This window comes from Thamnophis elegans, chromosome 6 (genome assembly GCF_009769535.1).
Source record: "Thamnophis elegans isolate rThaEle1 chromosome 6, rThaEle1.pri, whole genome shotgun sequence".
Classification (NCBI taxonomy): domain Eukaryota; kingdom Metazoa; phylum Chordata; class Lepidosauria; order Squamata; family Colubridae; genus Thamnophis; species Thamnophis elegans.
The window spans coordinates 70,208,575-70,228,291 of NC_045546.1; the positions used below are offsets into that span (position 1 = coordinate 70,208,575).

The 19,717-nt window shown below is 40.2% G+C and overlaps 1 protein-coding gene across 2 annotated transcripts in view; it reads left to right on the forward strand.

The window, feature by feature from the left end:
• PFDN1 (prefoldin subunit 1) overlaps positions 1 to 19,717 on the forward strand; it is a 35,312-nt gene that overhangs the window by 10,050 nt on the left and 5,545 nt on the right. For both annotated transcript variants that reach the window (XM_032220190.1, XM_032220191.1), the window contains exon 3: positions 5,889 to 5,973. In XM_032220190.1, the coding sequence (XP_032076081.1) occupies positions 5,889 to 5,973 (85 nt within the window). The remainder of the gene's footprint in view (positions 1 to 5,888; positions 5,974 to 19,717) is intronic.

Consider the following 19,717-nt stretch of genomic DNA (forward strand, 5'->3'; position numbering starts at 1 on the left):
AGGTTTTGTTGAAAATATCCCTATTAAACCTAAATATCGGAAGATAGCACACAACTGCTAGATAGTGATTGGTGAATTGGTGATGAAATATTAGACAGGAGAATTTTAATGTGCATAATTTTTCTGAATCTATTTCTGAAACTTGTATCAGATTCAGTAATGAACCTCATGTTACATTGAAAATGCTTTGTTCCTATGTAAGTATGTATCTAATTGCTCTATATTCTTGCTCTGTAACATCTTTTTATGATGTTCAGAGTCTAATCATACTAAACCTTTTCTGAAGATTGCTAATCCTATGTGCTTTACTATGTTAACATCAAAAACATTTGTGTGGTTTAATTTCTCTATTTTTAAATTGATAGACCAAAGCATCTCTTTATGCCTTAATATAATATATACTCCATTTCAAATTTGTGCTATAGGAATTTGGTACTTAAGCAATAGCTTTGCTATTTGCAAAACTAAAGTTGTACTAAATGTTACCTAAAATTTAACTTGATATAAAAAAATCAACCTCTCTGTCTCTCTTTCCTTCACAACCGCCCCTAAACATAGATTTGGAATGGAACTAAATATCCGATTACAAAAACAGCAGAGCAACAACATAGCTAGTAAATGGATTGTTAACTATGAGATACAAAGGAGTAATATCAATAATCCATGTTTAAATTCAAAAAGTTAATAAGATAGTTGTTGTTTAGTGATCAGAATTGGGACTGCAAAGAGGTTGCTAAGTGAAACTGCAACTTATGATTTTACTACAGTTTTCCTTTGCTTTACAGACCTACAAAGATCATAGATGCAAGGAATGGTCTTAAAGTTACATTTTCATTACTGTTATAACTGAGAATGGTCATTAAATGAGGACTACCTGTAAATGGAAGCTGGCATATTTTTCCTTAACAGTAATTATGAATTTTCCGCTACAGCTGGGTATTTTGAAGTTAACTGATACTAATGTGAAAGAGACACTCAAAATCACAGCACTGAAAAAGACTAATCACTAATACACAACCCCTTCTTGCATTAATCCAAATTAAACTACCCATAACAATTGTCCAGTCTCTGAATACAGTGGTACTTTGGTACTCAACTGCTATGAAACTCAACCTTTTTGACCCTTTTGACACAAAAATGTTGTCCTGGTACTCATTGTTTGTTTGGGCCCCAATGCACAAGCTAGAACTGCGATGGCCAACCTATGGCACACGTGCCACAGGTGGCACGTGTAGCCATATTTTAGGGCACACAAGGTGTTGCCCTATGACAGTTCCAGCGTGTATGTGCATGCTGGCCAAGTGAGTTTTGGCCTTCCAGAGGGCCAGGGTAGCCGTTTTCACCCTCCCAGGCTTCAAGAAACCCTGTGGATGGTGAAAAATGGGCCCAACAGGCCTACCGGAAGTCCCAAGGCTTCGGTGAGGCCTGCGCGCATGCACGGGGGAGAAGCAGTGTGTGTTGTGTGCGCATGCACCAGGGGGGAAGGGCATTGCATTATGAGTGTGGGCATGCACGCATGCGCTATCGTGCACGCACCCTTTTGGCACCCGAGCAGAAAAACGTTCACCATCACTAAGCTAGAACTTCTTGGTGTCAGTTGTGTTGTGACTTACCACATTATTTCTTATAGGAACAATTTTTTTGGTATTCATCCCAACCTCCTAGTATCAGTTAACAATGAATACCAAGGTACCACTGTATGTTGAGTGTCAGGAAGTATACTGGGTGATTTCTGGGTAATTCAGGCAATTCAGATTGTTCTAACTACATTAATGTTAGTAATTTATTAAGTTCAATGTACAGGTAGTCTACTTAACAACAATGCATTTAGTGACCATTCAAAGTTACAATGGCACTGGAAAAGGTGACTTATCAATGTTTTTCATACAGATCAATGCATCATCTATATGGTCATGTGATCAAAATTCAGATGCTTGGCAACTAGCACATAGATGGTTGCAATGTCTTGGGTTATGTGATTATCTTTTGCGACCTTCTGACAAGCAAAGATAATGGAGAAGCCAGATTTACTTCACAACCTATGTTACTAACTCAACGACTGCATTGATTTGCTTAACAACTGTTGTAAAAAGTCATAGGTCATAAAATGGGAGAAACTCACTTAACAAAAGTCTCACTCAGCAACCTAATTTTTTGGCTCAATTGTCATAAGTCAAGGATTACCTGTACATGTTTATACAAGTTTAATACATTATTATTAATATTAAATTGAAATTGAGTACTCAGGGCTTCTAGCCATTATTCCATTACCTGCCATGTAGAATGATAAAGAAATGCATTCTTTTGTGCAATGTTCTTACAGGAATTTGAAGATTGTCTCATCTCCTTTCTTCTTGTTTCATGTTTAAAGTAGATATTTATGAAGTTTCTATTATTAATCAATAGTACATTTTAATAATAAAATGTCTTTAAAAAGCTATCTGAGTCTTCATTTAACAGTGCCATTTTGTTTCAATCATTATTTTAAAGCTACTCTACCATTTTTTATAAAGGATTGCAATACGAGCAGTGGTATAAATCTACCATTCAGTTAACCGTCTAGCTATGCAAAAACACTAATTTGGAAGCCATATGGTTATTTCTGTTTCCTTAAGTCATGTAAATATATAAGAGTTGTAAACAGCTCTCATTTCTCAAGCAGGCTGATTCAAATATTAGATATAGTAAGACAGTGTTATTGGGGTAAGTAGTGCTGGTCTCTTTTTTGCTCTGTAAAACTATATGTCATCATTGCATCTTTTTGCTAAGAATAAATTATAGATTTCACTTGAAGAAGGCAAAGGATTGGATAAGTAAATAGCTAAAGCAGATCACAAGAGGATTAACATTTATCAGAGAAAGTAAGTCTCCAGGAAGTAGAGAATCAAAGAACCATGAAAATGTTTCACTTCTCATCCAAGAAACTTCACTTGATTAACAAGATTGATCAGTGATCACCTTGAACATAATGCAGTCATTATCAGAAGTTAGCATAGGTTTTGTCATGAAGTCTTGACAGATCAATCTCACCTCATTTTTTAAATTTTCCTGCTAGATTGCAGGAATGCTGGAGATATAAAATACCATGATTTCAATGCAACATTGACAATTACATCATAACCTTTTGATTTAAAAAGTTATCTAAAGTGAGCTGGATGATATGACAAACAAATTAATACTGTGTTTTCCCAAAAATACGACCTACTTCGAAAGTAAGTCCTAGCTTGATTTGTACACATGCACCCAATATAAAACATACCCACAAAATAAGCCCTAATTAAGACCCCATATCATTTTTATGCATATTTTCCACCTCCAAGGTGTATAAATTTGAATGCTTATTGGATATAAGTACAAGATGTTTAGTACTCAGAGACATGGCCAAGGTAAGGAAGAGTGAAACCCAACCACTGAACAAGATGCATAAGTTGAAATGGCAGGACTGGGCCAAGAATATCTGAAGACAGATTTGTCAAAGGTTTTATGGATTGATGAGATAGATGAGCATTCCGGAAACCGAAAGACCAGCCTGCTGGTGCACAGGCACACACCAGGAAGATAATATTCTGGTTTCCTGTGCATGCATGCACACTGGCTAACTGGTTTCCACGCACACATGGCCACCAGAAGCCGGAAGAGCAGGTGGCCTGTGTGCATGCACGCGCTGGAAACGGGAAGACAAAATTTTATTAAATTGAACGATTTAAAACATGTTTTTAAACAAGAACATCATATTCTTCCAGTTGAAAAAGATTTTTTGGAAGATGGGTAGCCACATGCATATCAATTTAATGTATGCTAGAGGTGTTGTGAATTAAATCTTCAAAATTTGTAGTGGAACAAAAAATGATCCAGAAATATAATTTTAATTATGGTGGTTACATTTTCAGATAATCACCTTGCATTTATTAGTTGTTGTAGCCCTATTAAGAATCTTTTATGTGTTGTTTATATATGCTTTTCAGTATCTTTTTACTTTAGTGGTGAATTAAATTTCAGGATGAAATGTTAAGTTTTAAATTCTTACTGTATTATTATAGCTGTTTAATTTTTTTAAAAAATATTTGAGTAAGTCTTAAATCCTGGATGCTGCCTGGACAAGTCCATGAAATTGGTTTTTATTGTTTTCTTCAGGGAACTGAAAGAGAGGATGAATAGCCTATCACGCAGCTGGCTTTGTGCCTAAAGCTGGATTAGAACTCACTATCTCCTGGTTTCCAGCTTGGTGCCTTTAACCATTACACCATAGTGGTTTTCAAGTCTGGGTATTGATAGTCTCGTGAAAACAAACTTTTTCCAGTTTGTTGCTATAATATATTTAACTACTTGACAAAAACTGTCTTGAATAGCCAGAAACCTTATACAATGAAACTTGATAGCTTTACTATGCATTAAAATCACTTCTGCCATTTTATGTTTTGCTGCAGGAGCCAATATATCAATATACAAAAAACTCTGAACTTTTTTTGGTCGTTTACAGCAGTGATCCCCAACCCCCGGTCCGCGGACCGGTGCCGGGCCGTGGAGTACCTGGCACCGGGCCGCGCAGCGGCCGGGGGCCATGATCGCTGCAGCGGCCGGGGGCCATGATCCCTGCTGCCTCTTCACCCACACGCGCAGCCTGAGATCAACCCCGGGACTCGAACCTGAGAGCCGCCTCTCCGGTCCAAACCCCACTCCCACCCCGGCCGCCCGCCCGGCCGCCTTGGTAGCCCGTGGAGACGGAGCGCATTCGGTTCGCCGCTACCTGGGGGCGCCGTCCCCATGACATCACCGCGGAGTCCTTGCCTCCTTCCCTGGCGAGGCTTTCTCCCTGCCAGCCAATCAGAGGCCAGTCCCCGGGCAAGCGTGGACAAGTTGCTGGCCGGCCGAAGCAGAAGCGGGAGATTGGAGGGGGGGGGGAGAGAGAGAGAGAGCGAGAGAGCGAGCGCTGGGCGGGTGGCAGCGCGTTCCACAGCGGACTAGGCGCGCCGCGGGCTGCCAACCCCCCCCCCACACACACACGTACACACACTGCCTCTCTGGCAATTGGCTGCCCAGGAAGGGAGCGGGGAGCTTTCACAGATAGGAACGTGATGGGGTTTGTTTTCTTCCCCCACTCCTGAGCCCCCCTTTTTTTTTTGCTTGCCTTCTGGGGTCTCCGCCGTGGAGCAGCCGAGGTCAGATGGGGAGGCGGAGAGAGAGAGAGAGAGAGAGAGATGGGCGGGTGGCAGCTGTCTGTGAAACATCTTCCCCTCCCCACCTCCTGGGCAGCCAATTGCCAGAGAGGCACGGTGGGGGTGGTGGGGGTGGAAGGAAATAAAAAGAGAAGTTGCCCTTTCATTTTGCAATCTCTCTCTACGACCTTGTTTCATTCTCTTCCCTTTTGTTTCGTCCTCATTTCTCAATCTCAGCAACTTTAACACTTTTGGACTTCAACTCCCCAAATTGCCCAGCCAGCTAGAATAGATAGATAGATGGTGGATAGGTGATTGATAGATAGAGAGGGATGGATGGATGGATAAATAGATAAATAGATAGATAGATAGATGATAGATAGATAGAGGATATATACACATACATGCATACACACATACATACACAGAGAGAGACAGAGACAGAGACAGACATGGATGGATAGATATCACAGAAGTGAGTACACCCCCTCACATTTTATCAATATTTAAGTATATCTTGCAGCAGTTTAGACATTAATGGCTGGGGGCCATGATCGCTGCAGAACAACGCCCCCCACCCCTGCACGCGCTCAGCGGGCCACGGTAAAATTATCAAAGGCTGACTGGTCCGCGGCGATAAAAAGGTTGGGGACCACTGGTTTACAGGACTGTATCTGTAAATGTTGAATAAAATGGATTGTTTTGTTTTCTTCTCCCTTCATACTTTTGTAGGTTTATCCTTCATCCCAAAGAAGTAATTCACAACCAGCTCTTAGAAAAACAAAAAATAGCAGAAGAAAAAATCAAGGAATTGGAGGTATGTTTGAAATATCTAAAATGATTGTATGTATGTATATGTATAAATGTATGTATTTTGCATTCTTTATATCAGTGATGGCGAACCTTTTCAGCACCAAGTGCCCAAACCGGAACATGTGTGCATGTTTTTGACTGGAGTGCCAAAAATCCTAAGACAAGCTGTCTGGTGCGTGCATGCATGCTTGTTTTTTGGCTGTTTTTCGGGCCATTTTCAGAACATTTTTCAGGCCTGGAAAATGGCCCCAAAACCAGCCTGAAAACAGCCCTAAAAAGGCTACCAAACAGCCCGGAAAATGGCCATTATTGGGGCTGTTTTCAGGTCGTGAAGACCAGCTGGCTGGCAGGCATGAGGAGCAGCTGGCGATGGCACACGTGCCCACAGAGAAGGTTCTGTGTGCCACTTCTGGCATGCGTGCCATAGGTTTGCCATCACAGTTCTATATGGTTTATCTGCATGAAGTGCCTTTGCAGAATGGAAGTCTCAGTATGGGACAGCTAGTAGTATTTCTTGTTTTACAATTGTGCCTAGAAATTCCCTGTGAAGCCTGAGAAAACACAGAATATAAAAGCATAATTGGTCTGCGGTTAAAAAGAGAGAGGTTTGCTTGTCAGAAGATTGCAAAAGCTGAACACTGCAACTGTCATAAATATGAATTGTTACTAAGTATCTGAATTTTCATCACATGACCATAGGGATGCTGCAATGGTCATAAATTTGAAAAACGGTCATAAGTCACGTTTTTCAGTGCTATTGTAACTTTGAACGATCATAAAATGGACTGTGGTAAGTCGAGGACTAACTGTACTGTATACAGTACAGTTAGTCCTCAACTTACATCAGTTCATTTAATGACTATTCATGTACTTTGATGTAAAATAAATATCCATCTTCTTCATAGCTAAAAGTAAATAGTTTGATTGAATTAGTATAGGACAGTGGTGGAAAACCTTTTTTTGCCATGGGTGTGAAAAGCATGTGCGCTATCGTGCGTGTGCCTACCCCGTAATTTAATGCGTGCTGTGCCCCTGCGCATGCACGCATGACACCGCTGCCCGTGCATCTGTGTACAGCTTTCTTGGAACCTGGGGAGGGCAAAAATTGCCTCCGTCGCTGCTCTGGAGCCCGGAAATGGCCCTTTTTCTGACTTCCAGTGGGCCCTGTAGGTCCGTTTTTTGCCCTCCCCAGGCTCCAGAGTCTTTCTAGTAGCCTGGGGAGGGTGGAAACGGCATCCTCCACACACACAGACACCCGAGGATGTCCGGAAGCCAGAAACAGCCCATTTTTTTACTTCCAGTGGGCCCGTTCGTTTTTCACCCTCCCCAGGCTCCAGAGGCTTTCTAGGATCCTGGGGAGGGCAAAAAACGGCCCAACACGCAAACCAGAAGTTCAGGAAAGGACTTCTGGGTTCTCATTGGGCCATTTTTCTCCTCAGGAGGCTTCCCTGAAGCCCCTGGAGGGCGAAAAACAGCCAGAAAGTCCATTCTCAAACCGGAAGTCCATTCCCAAACTTTCGGTTTGCACATTGAGTGGTTTTTCGCCCTCTGGAGGCTTCAGAAAAACCTCCGGACGGTGGAAAGTGGCCGAAAATCAAGGCTGAAAATCAGCTGGCCAGGGCACGCATGCACGCTGGAGCTGACAGGGCAACACCTCACGTGCCCTCAGAAATGGTTTTATGGGGATGCTGACTTCATTTTCCAGCAGGACCTGGCACCTGCTCACATTGCCAAACGCACCAAAACCTGGTTCAATGACTGTGGATTACTGTGTTTGATTGGCCAGCAAACTCGCCTGACTTGAACCCCATAGAGAGTCTATGGGGCATTGCCAAGAGAAAGATGAGAGACCTGAGACCAAACATGTCGGGCCTCTATTGAAGCATCCTGGTCTTCCATAACACCTCAGCAGTGCCACAGACTGATAGTTTCCATGCCACGCCTCATTGAGGTAGTAATTGCTGCAAAAGGGGCCCAAACCAAGTACCGAGTACATATGCATGCTTATACTTTTCACAGATCCGATATTGTTCTATGTACAATCCTTGTTTTATTGATCACATGTAATATTCTAATTTTCTGAGATGGTGGATTTCGGGTTTTCATGAGTTGTAATCCATAATCATCACAATTATGACAAATCACGGTTTGTACTATCTTGCTTTGCATGTAATGAGTTTATCTCATATTTTAGTTTCACCTTTTAAGTTGCATTACTGAAATAAATGAACTTTTGCACAATATTCTATTTTTGTCAAGTTTCACCTCTAATTTTGATGTAGTCTATAGGAAATTTTGCAAGTCAAACTGACATGTACAGTTTACAGTGAGTTGTGAAAGTCAGAAATTGTTCCTGGGCATCTCTAAACCTCTTTGGTAAGCCCCTGTGAGATTACAAAAATATTGACTTGGCTTTTGTTTGCTAAATTGTTCTTTACTGAAACAAGCCCTGTCCCAAATGCTATTAGTTGTACCATTGCGTTATGCAAATTTATTATTTGTAAATCCACTTCTTAGTGTTGTAGTCTTGATCACTAGAAAACCAGCCAATGATCTTTGAATTTTTTACATGCAAATCATAAGCATCATGACTAAAATGCTAAAGAGAAAGAGGTTTGTTTTGAGCACCCTGAAAAGTAGTAGTTGTTAGAAGAAAAATATATTTTAAAATTTCATTTTAATAAACATAATTGACAAGTAAGCAAAATATAGTTTGAAGAAAGTGTCATCTAATTTTATTTTGTATTTAAATGTTACATTTCAGGAAAAACAAAGTGGAATGCTCTAAGGATATGGAAGGAAGTGATTAGGGCTGTGTGTTTTTATTGTTAGTGGTAGATAATTCTCTGTTCTGTACTATTCTGAGCTTGTTTAGTTGCTGGGTGTTGTCAGACTAGGTAGCTAAAAATAACAAACAGCAGGAGGTTGCTATGAGATGGCTGTAACTTGCTGGATTGATTTTGCAATGTGAAGGAGGTTCAACCTCTTTGACATTTGTGATAAATGGTCTTCCTGTTTTTTTTAATCCTTTTATGTTTGAGAGTCTCATTATTATTTATGCTTCTTATGTACAGAAGTGATAAAACTAAAAGTTGTTTTACTCTTTAATCAGAATTCTTGCATTATGAAACAATAGGAAAGATCTCATTCTTTCTATGCTGCTTTGAAACTGTTTTTGCCATGATATTTCCAGCCTATGAATATAATTAATAGTATTTAATTGTTTTATTCTAGATTTAAATTTGCTTTACCGTAAGACAGGCAACCCATTTTACTAAATGATCCGAAGTAATAAAAGGTGTCACATATCCACATAATATCTTTGTTATTAGTTTTTCTCTGTTATGGCTATAATTTCAAGTAAAAGAAGAGCATGTATTATTGAGAACTGGTGGGTGAAGATAATTATTATACGCAGCAAAGTGAAATCACAGCTGCCAGATTTTTTATCTGCCGTTGGCCCTCATATACACTGAGTTCTTTCCAAGAATCTAGGATGTCATAATGTAAGTGTATTTGCAGAGCCAAGCAGTGTACACTTTTGAAATTGACAAATGGAAATTTTGTCAGCGTGTAGATATACTAAGTGCTGTCCAAGATTTTTTGGTATGGCAACCAGTGGGACCACCATAGCTGGTTTCTGTCATAAACTTTCAACTTTGATTTTCAGATCTTGATATTTTATTATTTTTCTCCAATTCTTTCTCTTCTATTATGCTGTCACTTAGTATCACTGCTATTGTTACCCTCATTTTCTTCTTTTGAGACATGATAGCAGTCTTCCAATATTTGAGGGGCTGTCACAGATGAGAGAGGGTCAACTTATTCTCCAAAGGACCTGAGGGCAGGACAAAAAGTAACAGATGGAAACTTATTAAGGAGACATGCAATCTAGAACTAAGGAAATGTTTTCTGACAGTGAGAACAATTAGTTAGTGGAATGGTTTGCCTCCAGAAATTGTGGATGTTTCAACACTGGAGATTTTAAAGAAGTGATTGGGCAGCCATTTGTCCTGAATGGTATACTTGAGCAGGGGGTTGGTCCCAACTCTGTTATTCTGGTCTGTTAAATCTTGCATGTTATAATGTTACACAGGTGCGTACTTCTATTGTTCCCAGTGATTAAATGGAATTCTAAATCTTTTAATTTTATGGGTACTATTATCTAGTTTTCTAACTATTCACAATAAAGGGATGCCTATGAAACCAGTAGTGCTGTTTAGATCCTTATTCCCTATTTACTAATTTACAATTGTAAATTAAATTAAAATTATGCATTATTACACTTTTCTCCTTATTAACTGGGGATTGTAGCAGTTGAAGTCTAACATATCTGGTTATAGAATACCTGATGGTAGAAATTTACTTTCCAACTGAAATTATGTTCTCAAAACCCATGGTATATAATTGCTTATTCTAACTAATATTTCCTTTTTCTCATCAACTACTGCACAAAACAGAAAAATCTTAGCAGATTATAAGTTTAGCCCTACCCACTCTTCTTGAACTGACTGAATAAGGCAGTTAGAACAGCTAAAGCTAACAAACCTCTGAATCATAATTGATAATCATGCCTCAAGTTTCAGGTGTGTGAATCATAAATTCCTGCTTGATTCACACCTTGCTTTTTAATCTGGTTTACTCTGCTTATAATGATAAGAGGAAGAACATATTTTAAGTCCACAACAAGCAGAAAATATGTGGAAGAAGCTCAGATTCTCACCTCTAATTTACATGAATATAAAAAAAGGTGGAGGTACATCATAATCGGATTTACAACTTTCTGTTACTATAATCCAGGCCTGTCAAACTGGTGGCCCATGCATGCCATGGCCACCCCAGCTCTGCAAAGGCAAAAAACATCACAATATATCACAATATGGTCAGTGATGCTAATAGGTTTGACAACCCTGCTATAATCCAATCTGAAATAAAAGTACATTTTCCTTCCTGAGCAGTTGATTCCTGATCTGTCTACCCGGTGGGCTAACGAAATATAATATAATAATAAGATGAGTGTACCAAAAAGATTAAGAGAAAGGGAGATGGGCAGCTGAGAAATATGAAATATAAATAAATACGTTTTTTATTGATTCATGTTGGATCTTAATGCTTTGCCTTTCAGATGCATGATATATTTTAGAATTTAATTGTTCTATTCTTCAAGTTTTCATTAATTTTTTCCAATCCCTTTCATGAGTAATTTAAATGGGAGACACAGCCAGGACTCTACTAGGGTGATGTCTCCCTCCCTCCCTCCCTCCCTCCCTCCCTCCCTCCCTCTCTCTCTCTCTCTCTCTCTCTCTCTCTCTCTCTCTCTCTGTGTGTGTGTACACACATATATTTTGTCTCTGGGTGTGTATTCAGAAGATTGAAGACTGATTTTATACCAATTATTTATTAAATTTAAATCTTATCTTGGGGGAGAATGATGTTCCAAAGGGAGAATGCCACTCCAGAAAAGGCCCACCAGATGAAATTCCTTGGACGATAGAACCTGCAACATGTCCCTCTTTGCAGAACTGATATGATGGGTAAATATAACTGGGAAGAGTACCCCTAGTGCAGTGTAGGTCCTTTAAAAGGCATAGCCAGCACTTTGAATTGGACCCAGAACCAGAATACCAATCATTGCAGTTTATGAAGCAGAGATGTAATGTGGAGTTCTAGGAATACAAGTAACAGTCCATGCAGCTGCATTATGCACTAGCTGAATTTCCCGAGGTTAACTGCATTAGTAGTCTGTTCAGGTGAAGTTGCTTGTGCACACAGCTCCATTTGTGGCAGCAGTGATCACATGTGAAGCTCCACTTGCACAAGCAGAGGAGCTTGAGCAGAGGGTGTTTGTGCTCACGCACGTTTGCCCATTTCTCCTGCGGCCTGTTGGGCTGCGCCTGGGGGATGGAAACCCCTGTTTTAAAGGACACTGGGTCTCTCTGATCCACTTTCTAAAGAATATTTAAATGTGTAAAGTAAGAGGAAGGAACCAGTTATAAAGATTTAAAAATAAATGCAAAATGTTTCCTGGGATTTTGAAATAAGATAGCTGAAAAAGTATTAAAGGGAGAGCTAAATTTGGAATATTGCTTCACAAAGTATTTTTTGAATTAAATAAACAGATAACACATAACTCTGTGCTTGCTTTGGCAGCACATACACTAAAAATACATATCTCTGTGGGAAATAAGAATGTTTAAATTTGTTAAAAATGATTGGCTGATTACATAAAAATGAGATAAGTGAAAAAGAAGGGAAACATGAAGTTCTGAGAAGACCATGTGATAGCAGAACTATGGAAGGCTGAAAATGTAAAGTCTTTAAGAATCCAAAGTGGCCTGCTGGTTTGGCGTCATGGCTCCTCTGGATAATTAGGGTGCATAGGGATTCCGGGATGTAGAGTTTGGTCCCCTTCCATGCGAGGTCATTCTTTTTGTTAAGATGTGTTGGTTGTTTCAGAACCAGGGGCAATTCAGTTTTGAGTCTTGTGGTTAGGTCACTTGCTGGTTGGTCTTGCCCAATGGTGAGTTGTAGGAAGTACGCTCCGGTACAGGCGTACCGGAGCCTGCCCAGAGTACTGGATACTGTTCCAGTATGGTGCTCCAGAGGGCCCACCTGCCTGCCCGCGCTCTTTACCTGTCCTTTAAAGCCTTTGGCGTTTACCCAGCCGAGCAGCTGCAGCGCTGCGAAGGCTTGAGGAGGCGTTGCTGGAAGGAAAGACGCATGCTGCGTGCATGCATATGTAGGATGCCGGGCCCCATTGCAACCGTACTGGTTGCAACATGATCCAGAACCCACCACTGGTCTTGCCAGTCATGGCTTTGCCATCTGGTGGTCGCTTGGGCAGCTATTTGAGTAGAGGGAATTATGGCATCCACCACTTGCTCTCATTTGCATTTGTACTGGGGCATGCGGGAGAGGGCATCAGCTAGAAAGTTCCTCCCCACTGGAATGTGCTTTATTATGAAGTCAAAACGGTTGAAGTATTGAGCCCATTGGTCTTATTTGGGTGATAGTTTCCGTGAGGTCCTGAGACCCTCCAGATTTTTGTGGTCAGTCCAGACTTTGAACGGTTTCTGGCCCCCTTCCAACAGGTGTCTCCAGGTTAGCAGCGCTCATCTCACCATGAAAGCCTCGTTTTCCCATGCGGCCCATCATCTTTCTGTCTGTGAGCTTGCTGGAGGTATAGTTTTTGGGGGGCTTTGAACTAAAAATGGAAAGAGCTAAAATGGCAATTTTTTTAGACTAAACACTTGAAAAAGTGTTGTTTAAGAAAAATAAAGCAATTATGAAGAAAGATAACTGTAACAGCTGTAATGAAGGTCAGAGGTCACTTAATTGTTTTCTTTGCACATTTTATTTTTGTTTTTTATATACTCTTTTTTTTTAAGTAAAAATTCTCAATAAAAAAGAATAGCTAAGCAAGTCAGTGTGCCATTCAAAATAGATTGGATCATTGGGACATATGAAGTAAATTAACATTTATTACAGAAGTTATTCCATTTGCCTTGGCTCTTAAAAAAAAGTTTCTATACTAATGGAAAAATATTGTATGTTGTGCCTGAAAACTTTTAGCTGTTTACTTATTGCATATTCAATATATTGAGCAGAAGATCCTCTGTTGGAACATATTATGAATTAACATCTGAATTCCAAACACATGTTCTAGTTTTATTTAGTGTATACTGTTGTTTTTGTTATGTCTCATGTTGACAACATTTTATGTTTTATAGTCCGCATAATGTGGCTCTGAGAGCTAATTTATGTCTGGATTTAAAAAAAAGACAATGGGTTCAAACATTAAGAAGGTAAAACCCAGCTACTCTGTTTGTATGAGCTTCAGAGGGCCCACCTGCCTGCCCGCGCTCCTTACCTGTCCTTTAAAGCCTTTGGCGCTTACCCAGCCGAGCAGCTGCAGTGCCACGAAGGCTTGAGGAGGCGTTGCTGGAAGGAAAGACGTATTCAGTTCTGAAGCTTTGATTTAAAAATAGAAAAAATATTTATCCTTGCAGAAACCATGATATAAGGCAAACTACATTGTCATACATGAATTTGAGGTCAAATCATGTAGCCATTATTTGGAGAAGAACCTCCATTTTGAGGTCACAGTAGCTATGGTTTCATTAATAGACTGGACGCATCTGTTGATAATCTGACATTGAGTGATTTTTGTTTACTTCCGTTTAAAATACTTAAAATAAAACCTTGATAGTGACAATAAAATAACAAGAAATTGTATAAATTGCTTCTTCAGTGAGTCTGCTTAATGGGGCCAGAACAGGTAGATGACGGCATGATTAGTGTGGATACATGAAGTAACCTGTCTTCAGTGTGATTTGTTGAGGCAGTTCAAGTCTATCATTATTTTAACAATCTTATAGAAGAAAAGATTTCACTCAGGAAATATATATTACATCTATCCAGCCATACATACTACCACCACTACTACTACTACTATCACATCTATTTTTTAAAGATTGGAAGAAAATGGGGGAAGGATCATACCAAACCAATCTTATATCGTTCTTCAATATAGTGACTAAATCCGTAGACCAGTGAAATACTGTGGAAATAAAATACTTAAGACTTCAGCAAGCATTCCACAAAGTAGACCACAACTTACTTCTTGGTAAGCTAGAAAAAAGTGGGATAGATAGCATAACCACCAGATGGATTCGTAACTGGCTGACAAACCATACTCAACAAGTAGTCCTTAATGGGTCTATGTGTACATGGAGGAAAGTAAGCAGTAGCGTACCACAAGGTTCTGTCTTAGGGCCAGTACTCTTCAATATCTTCATAAATGACTTAGATTAGGGAATAGAAGGAGAACTTACCAAATTTGCAGATGAAACTAAACTGGCAGGAATAGCTAACTGGCAGGGTTCCAAGTAACACCCCAACGAAAGAAGAATCTGAGGCTTGAGTTTCCTCACAGTTCCATTTTATTAGAGATATGGGCACATCTGGGAAAAGCCGCATCTGAAAGCTTCCAGGTTTTCCCACCCAGTTGAAAGTCCAAAACCCTGCCGCAACACCCACAAGTCTGTCACATGGCCCAATCCATCATTGCCATAAGGAAGATTCCACTCATCCACAAGGCGACCTTGACTTTCTGAGAAGGAATGTTGTTATGGCTGCATATCACCCACACTCTGTGGAATCCCCCCTCCCATTTTCCCACAGTAGAAAATGTGGCAGACCTGAAATCCAAAAAGTAAAAGATGGCTTCCAGGCCTGACGGGCAGCCTCTCCTTAGAAGAGAAGTGTGTCCTGTAACAAGAGTAATGTAGGGGGTTTACAATGTAGAACTAATCACCTCTCCACCATCCCCGGGGGACTCTTTGGCTTGTCTGGATCCTTATCATGAAATTCCTTAACCAACCTATCAGCTTCTACATTCCAGTTTTTTACCCACGTAGCCTCAGACAAGGGTATCCCTTCCAATGTACTAAATATTGCAACCGATCTCTATATAATCTAGAGTCTAATATCTTTTTCACTTCATTATGTGTCTGTCTCTGTAATACTATAGGAAGAGGGGTGGTTGGGTCTAAGGTCTCAGCCTAGACCCAAGCACAGGCATTGTAGCAAGCTACAATGGAAAACCAGTGTGCGGCGGAAGCCAAAAACCCAACACAATTTAAGTTGCATTAACAGAGGGATACAATCAAGATCAAGTGAGGTACTAATACCACTATTAAGCCTTAGTAAGCCCACACCTAGAATAATGCATCCAGTTTTGGTTACCACATTATAAAAAAATTGTTGAGACTAGAAAAAGTGTAGAGAAGAGCAATCAGGATGATTAGGGGACTGGAGACTAAAACGTATGAAGAATGGTTACCGGAACTGTGCATGGCTAGTCTAGTGAAGAGAAGGACCAGGGGAGACATGATAGCAATATTTGAGGGTCTGCCACAGAGAGGAAGGGGTCGAGCTATTTTCCAAGGAACCTGAAGGCCAGACCCAGAATAATAGATGGAAACTGATCAAGGAGAGATTCAACATAGAAATAAGGAGAAATTTTCTGACAGTGAGAGCAATCAACCAATGGAACAGCTTGTCTTCCTAAGCTGTGGGAGCTTTATCACTGGAAGATTTCAAGAAGAGACTGCACTGCCATTTGTCAGAAATGGTGTAGGATCTCCTGCTTGGGTGGGGGGTTGGACTAGGTGATCTACAAGGTTCCTTCCAACTCTAATCTAAATTAGGGGTATGATAATGTAATAATGTTAAATTGGTTGAAATAATAATGCAGTTAAATAAAGGAAACCAGTGGCAAAAAACTCATCTGAATATCAGTGTTACTCCTTTAGGAACAACTGAATAGTAAACCTGGTGTACAAATTATCTCAGCACAAGTCTGCACAGTTCAGTAAAATGGGGACCTAGGCTAATTGCCACTCAGTTGGCAGATTTACAGTGCTTTAGTGAAAACTTTGATTCCAACTGCCTTGTCTTTAAATTTTCCTGGAAGACAGAAGATCCATTTAAGATCCATCACTGGATTTAACTGCCTTGACTGAGATACATTAGTGAAGCCACTGGACAAATAAATAATTTGGTCATATACAGTCTATCTAAGATTGCTTATTTATATGCCTTGTAACACAGACAACTTGGACAGAGTTTGGAGTATGAGAAAATGTGACTGGATTCTTCCCTGGTTTATTTTCATCTGATGTTTGTTAAATGTTCAGATCTTGGCCTGTCATATAGCCAGCCTTTCTCTGAAGAAGAACATGAAGCAGTTGGAGCATATGTATCAGTAGCTTTAAAGGGAGGGAAATACATAATAAAGAAAACTTAATATTACTGAGCATATTTGCTTTTTAATTTCTTATTTATTAACATGTATAAATTTGAGTTTGCAATAGCATACTTTGTGTGCTCACTATTAACCTTTTAAAATAGTGCCATTTGAATTCAATTAAAATAACTTATGTAACAGATATTTATAGTTTTAATTTACATTGTGTAGATGTTGGATTTATTATTATCATCAATCTTTTGGTTAAGTTTTGATTTGAAAATAGATTATGCATTTTCTAAATATGTTAATTAAATTTCAGTGTCTTTGTTTTTAAAAAGTCTAAAAAATGATTCCTTAGTTACTCTGGGACCAATGGGGCATTTAAAAAATCCTAAGGCTTACAGCAACTATAGCAGCTCAGTTGAGGCCACAGTAATCTCATGGCTCCTGTCTGATATCTCATTTTGGATACAAGTCGTTTTCTCCTTCTTGAGGCCAAGGAGAGACATTCTAATAAACTAGTATGCTCTCATAAGTCACAAGATCATTTTCCTGAAGCATGTCAGAGGAATGTAAAAAATGAGAAATGTTAACTTTAGAAATTTAGACATTCTAAGCCAGGTCTTTTTATTTGTTTATTTATTTTGAGGTAAAAGTCGCAAGACATTACATCAGAGGGCTTTATTCAAGGCAAGTGCATCATATCCAAGCATCTGGTTCCAACACTTCATGTATAAATGAATCTGTTTGTGATTATGTAACAGGCTAATCCAGTAAGAGCATCCTTAGAGATGCTGTCATCTAGCTATATAGGAAGCTTCTTGTCAGACCTGGCCCAGCTTGGTCTCTTAGGAAAAAAAGTCTTGACTCTTTGCAGTGAAAAGATTACTTTTACTAAAAGCCAAGTGGTTACAGTGAGCAAAGCCAGAATTAACAGTTTGCGCCCAAAGATTCCCTAGTTAACTTTCCCTTCTCTGGTCCATCTCCCGTTATCTCGCATTGTCCAGTCATATTTGAAGAAGATATTTTGGTAATTGTCCCTGTGAAGGTTAGCCAGATGCAGAGGTGTTACATTCCATTCCAATGTCTGCAGCCTTGGGATTTCTCAGATGGCACGAAGATTGCTTTCAGTTTCCCCCATCCCCCCCCTTGTCCTTTCCTGCTGATTTCCCCCATGGCTTATGACAGACTGGCATCTAATGAAACAGAGGTGTGAGTGAAGCATGACAGCTCTGACACTTGGGAAGCTTGTACTTCCAGACTTACAAGATTGTGTCGGCCCTCCTAGAGGTTCCCCTACCAAACAGACCTGTTGCTCAATCTGGGGTTCCTTCTAGATTCAGAATTCTTGTTCAAAGAGCAGGTGGCAGTTGTGGCTTGGAGACCTTTGCACTGCTTCATCTAGTGCTCCAGTTGTGCCCATTTCTGGATTGGAAGGCTCTGCTCAGCCACTCATGTCCTAGTCATCTGCAGATTGGACTCCCTGTAATGAGCTCTACATGCAGTTGCTGTTGAAGAGTATCCAGAATCTTCAATTGGTACTAAACGTTGCAGAATGGGCAATTTCCAGAAGAGCACATACCACATTTCTGATGTATGAACTGCATTGGCTGCAAGCCTGCTTCCAGGTCCAATTTAAGGTGCTGTTTTTAACATTTAAAGCCCTTAGTGGCATAGGACTGGGTTCTTCTGAGGGACCCCATCTCCCCAGTTACACCAGCCCCTCCCATTAGATCCGGCAGAGAAGGCATGTTGCAGATACCAAGTCAGGTTAGCTCCATACCTGTTAATGTACCAGCAGTTCCTCAAGACCTGATTATGTCACATGGCCCGGGGATCCCAAGGAATCGGAGACATTCTTAGATGACTCTTCTGTGGTTGATATATTTGTATAGATAATTTTTTTAAAATATTTGCAGTTTTAATAATGTTTTAATATGTTTATAATGATTTTATATATTGTTTTATTCCATTGTTGTATGCTGCCCAGAGTTGCTTTTTGTGAGATGGGTGGCCATATAAATTTGAATGATGTAAATCAATACAGAGGCTGTGTAATGGCAAAATTCCCAGTGACAAGGCTTATTTTATACTTAAACAGGAATCCAAGGTCCACCAGTCTAGTTTAATATTTGACATAACAAACACATATATAGGTAGTCCTTACATTAAAACTGCAATTGGGATTGCTATCAATAAGTGATGTGGTAAAATGTGATGTCATGTCACCACATCAGGTAGTGGCAATCCAGATAGTCCTGATTGTCTAACCCCAGATGTGTGGGTCTTTAAGAAAGAAGCAGAGGGGCTCCAAGGCAGAAGTGTAGGGGTGATGCAAAGGGTTGGGGAGGGCCAACATAGGCCATGTATGAGAGGGAGGAGGTGCTCAGTGGTACAAGCGTAGGAAGGCTGGGGAATTTGGGTGCATGTGATTGTAGGGGGACTATCGTGTGCGGATGCAGGGAGGCCAAGGAAAAGAGGTTTAGGGAGGGTTGTCTCCCTGTGAGTGAGGGACCATGGGCAGGGCATGGGGGACTTGTGAGTGTGCAAGTACAGGTAGGCTGTGGAAAGAGTGCAGGATGTGTGTGTGTGTGTGTTCACGAGACCATGGAAAGAAGGTATGGGGTACGTATGTGTATGAGCACAGGGAGGCTGTGGAAAGAGAATGAGGGGTGCATTGTTTTGCAGTCACAGGCAAGCTGAAGGAAGAGAGCATGTAAGTGCAAGCTAGTTGCCAAGCACCTGAATGTGACATTGCAGGGATTGCAACACTCGTAACATCCCTTCATTCAGTGGTATGAATAATTGAACAGTTGCTAAATGAATGATTGTAATTCAAGGATTACGTGTAAGACTCTTATTAAAAAAGAAATCAGTTTTCCGAAATCTGACATTCTGAAGTCTGACTCATCAAGGCTTCCTGGGTGTGTGGAATTCCTGCAGAGTGACTTACCTGAATTATTTCCTGTCTAATTGCAATGATTTACAGATTTTA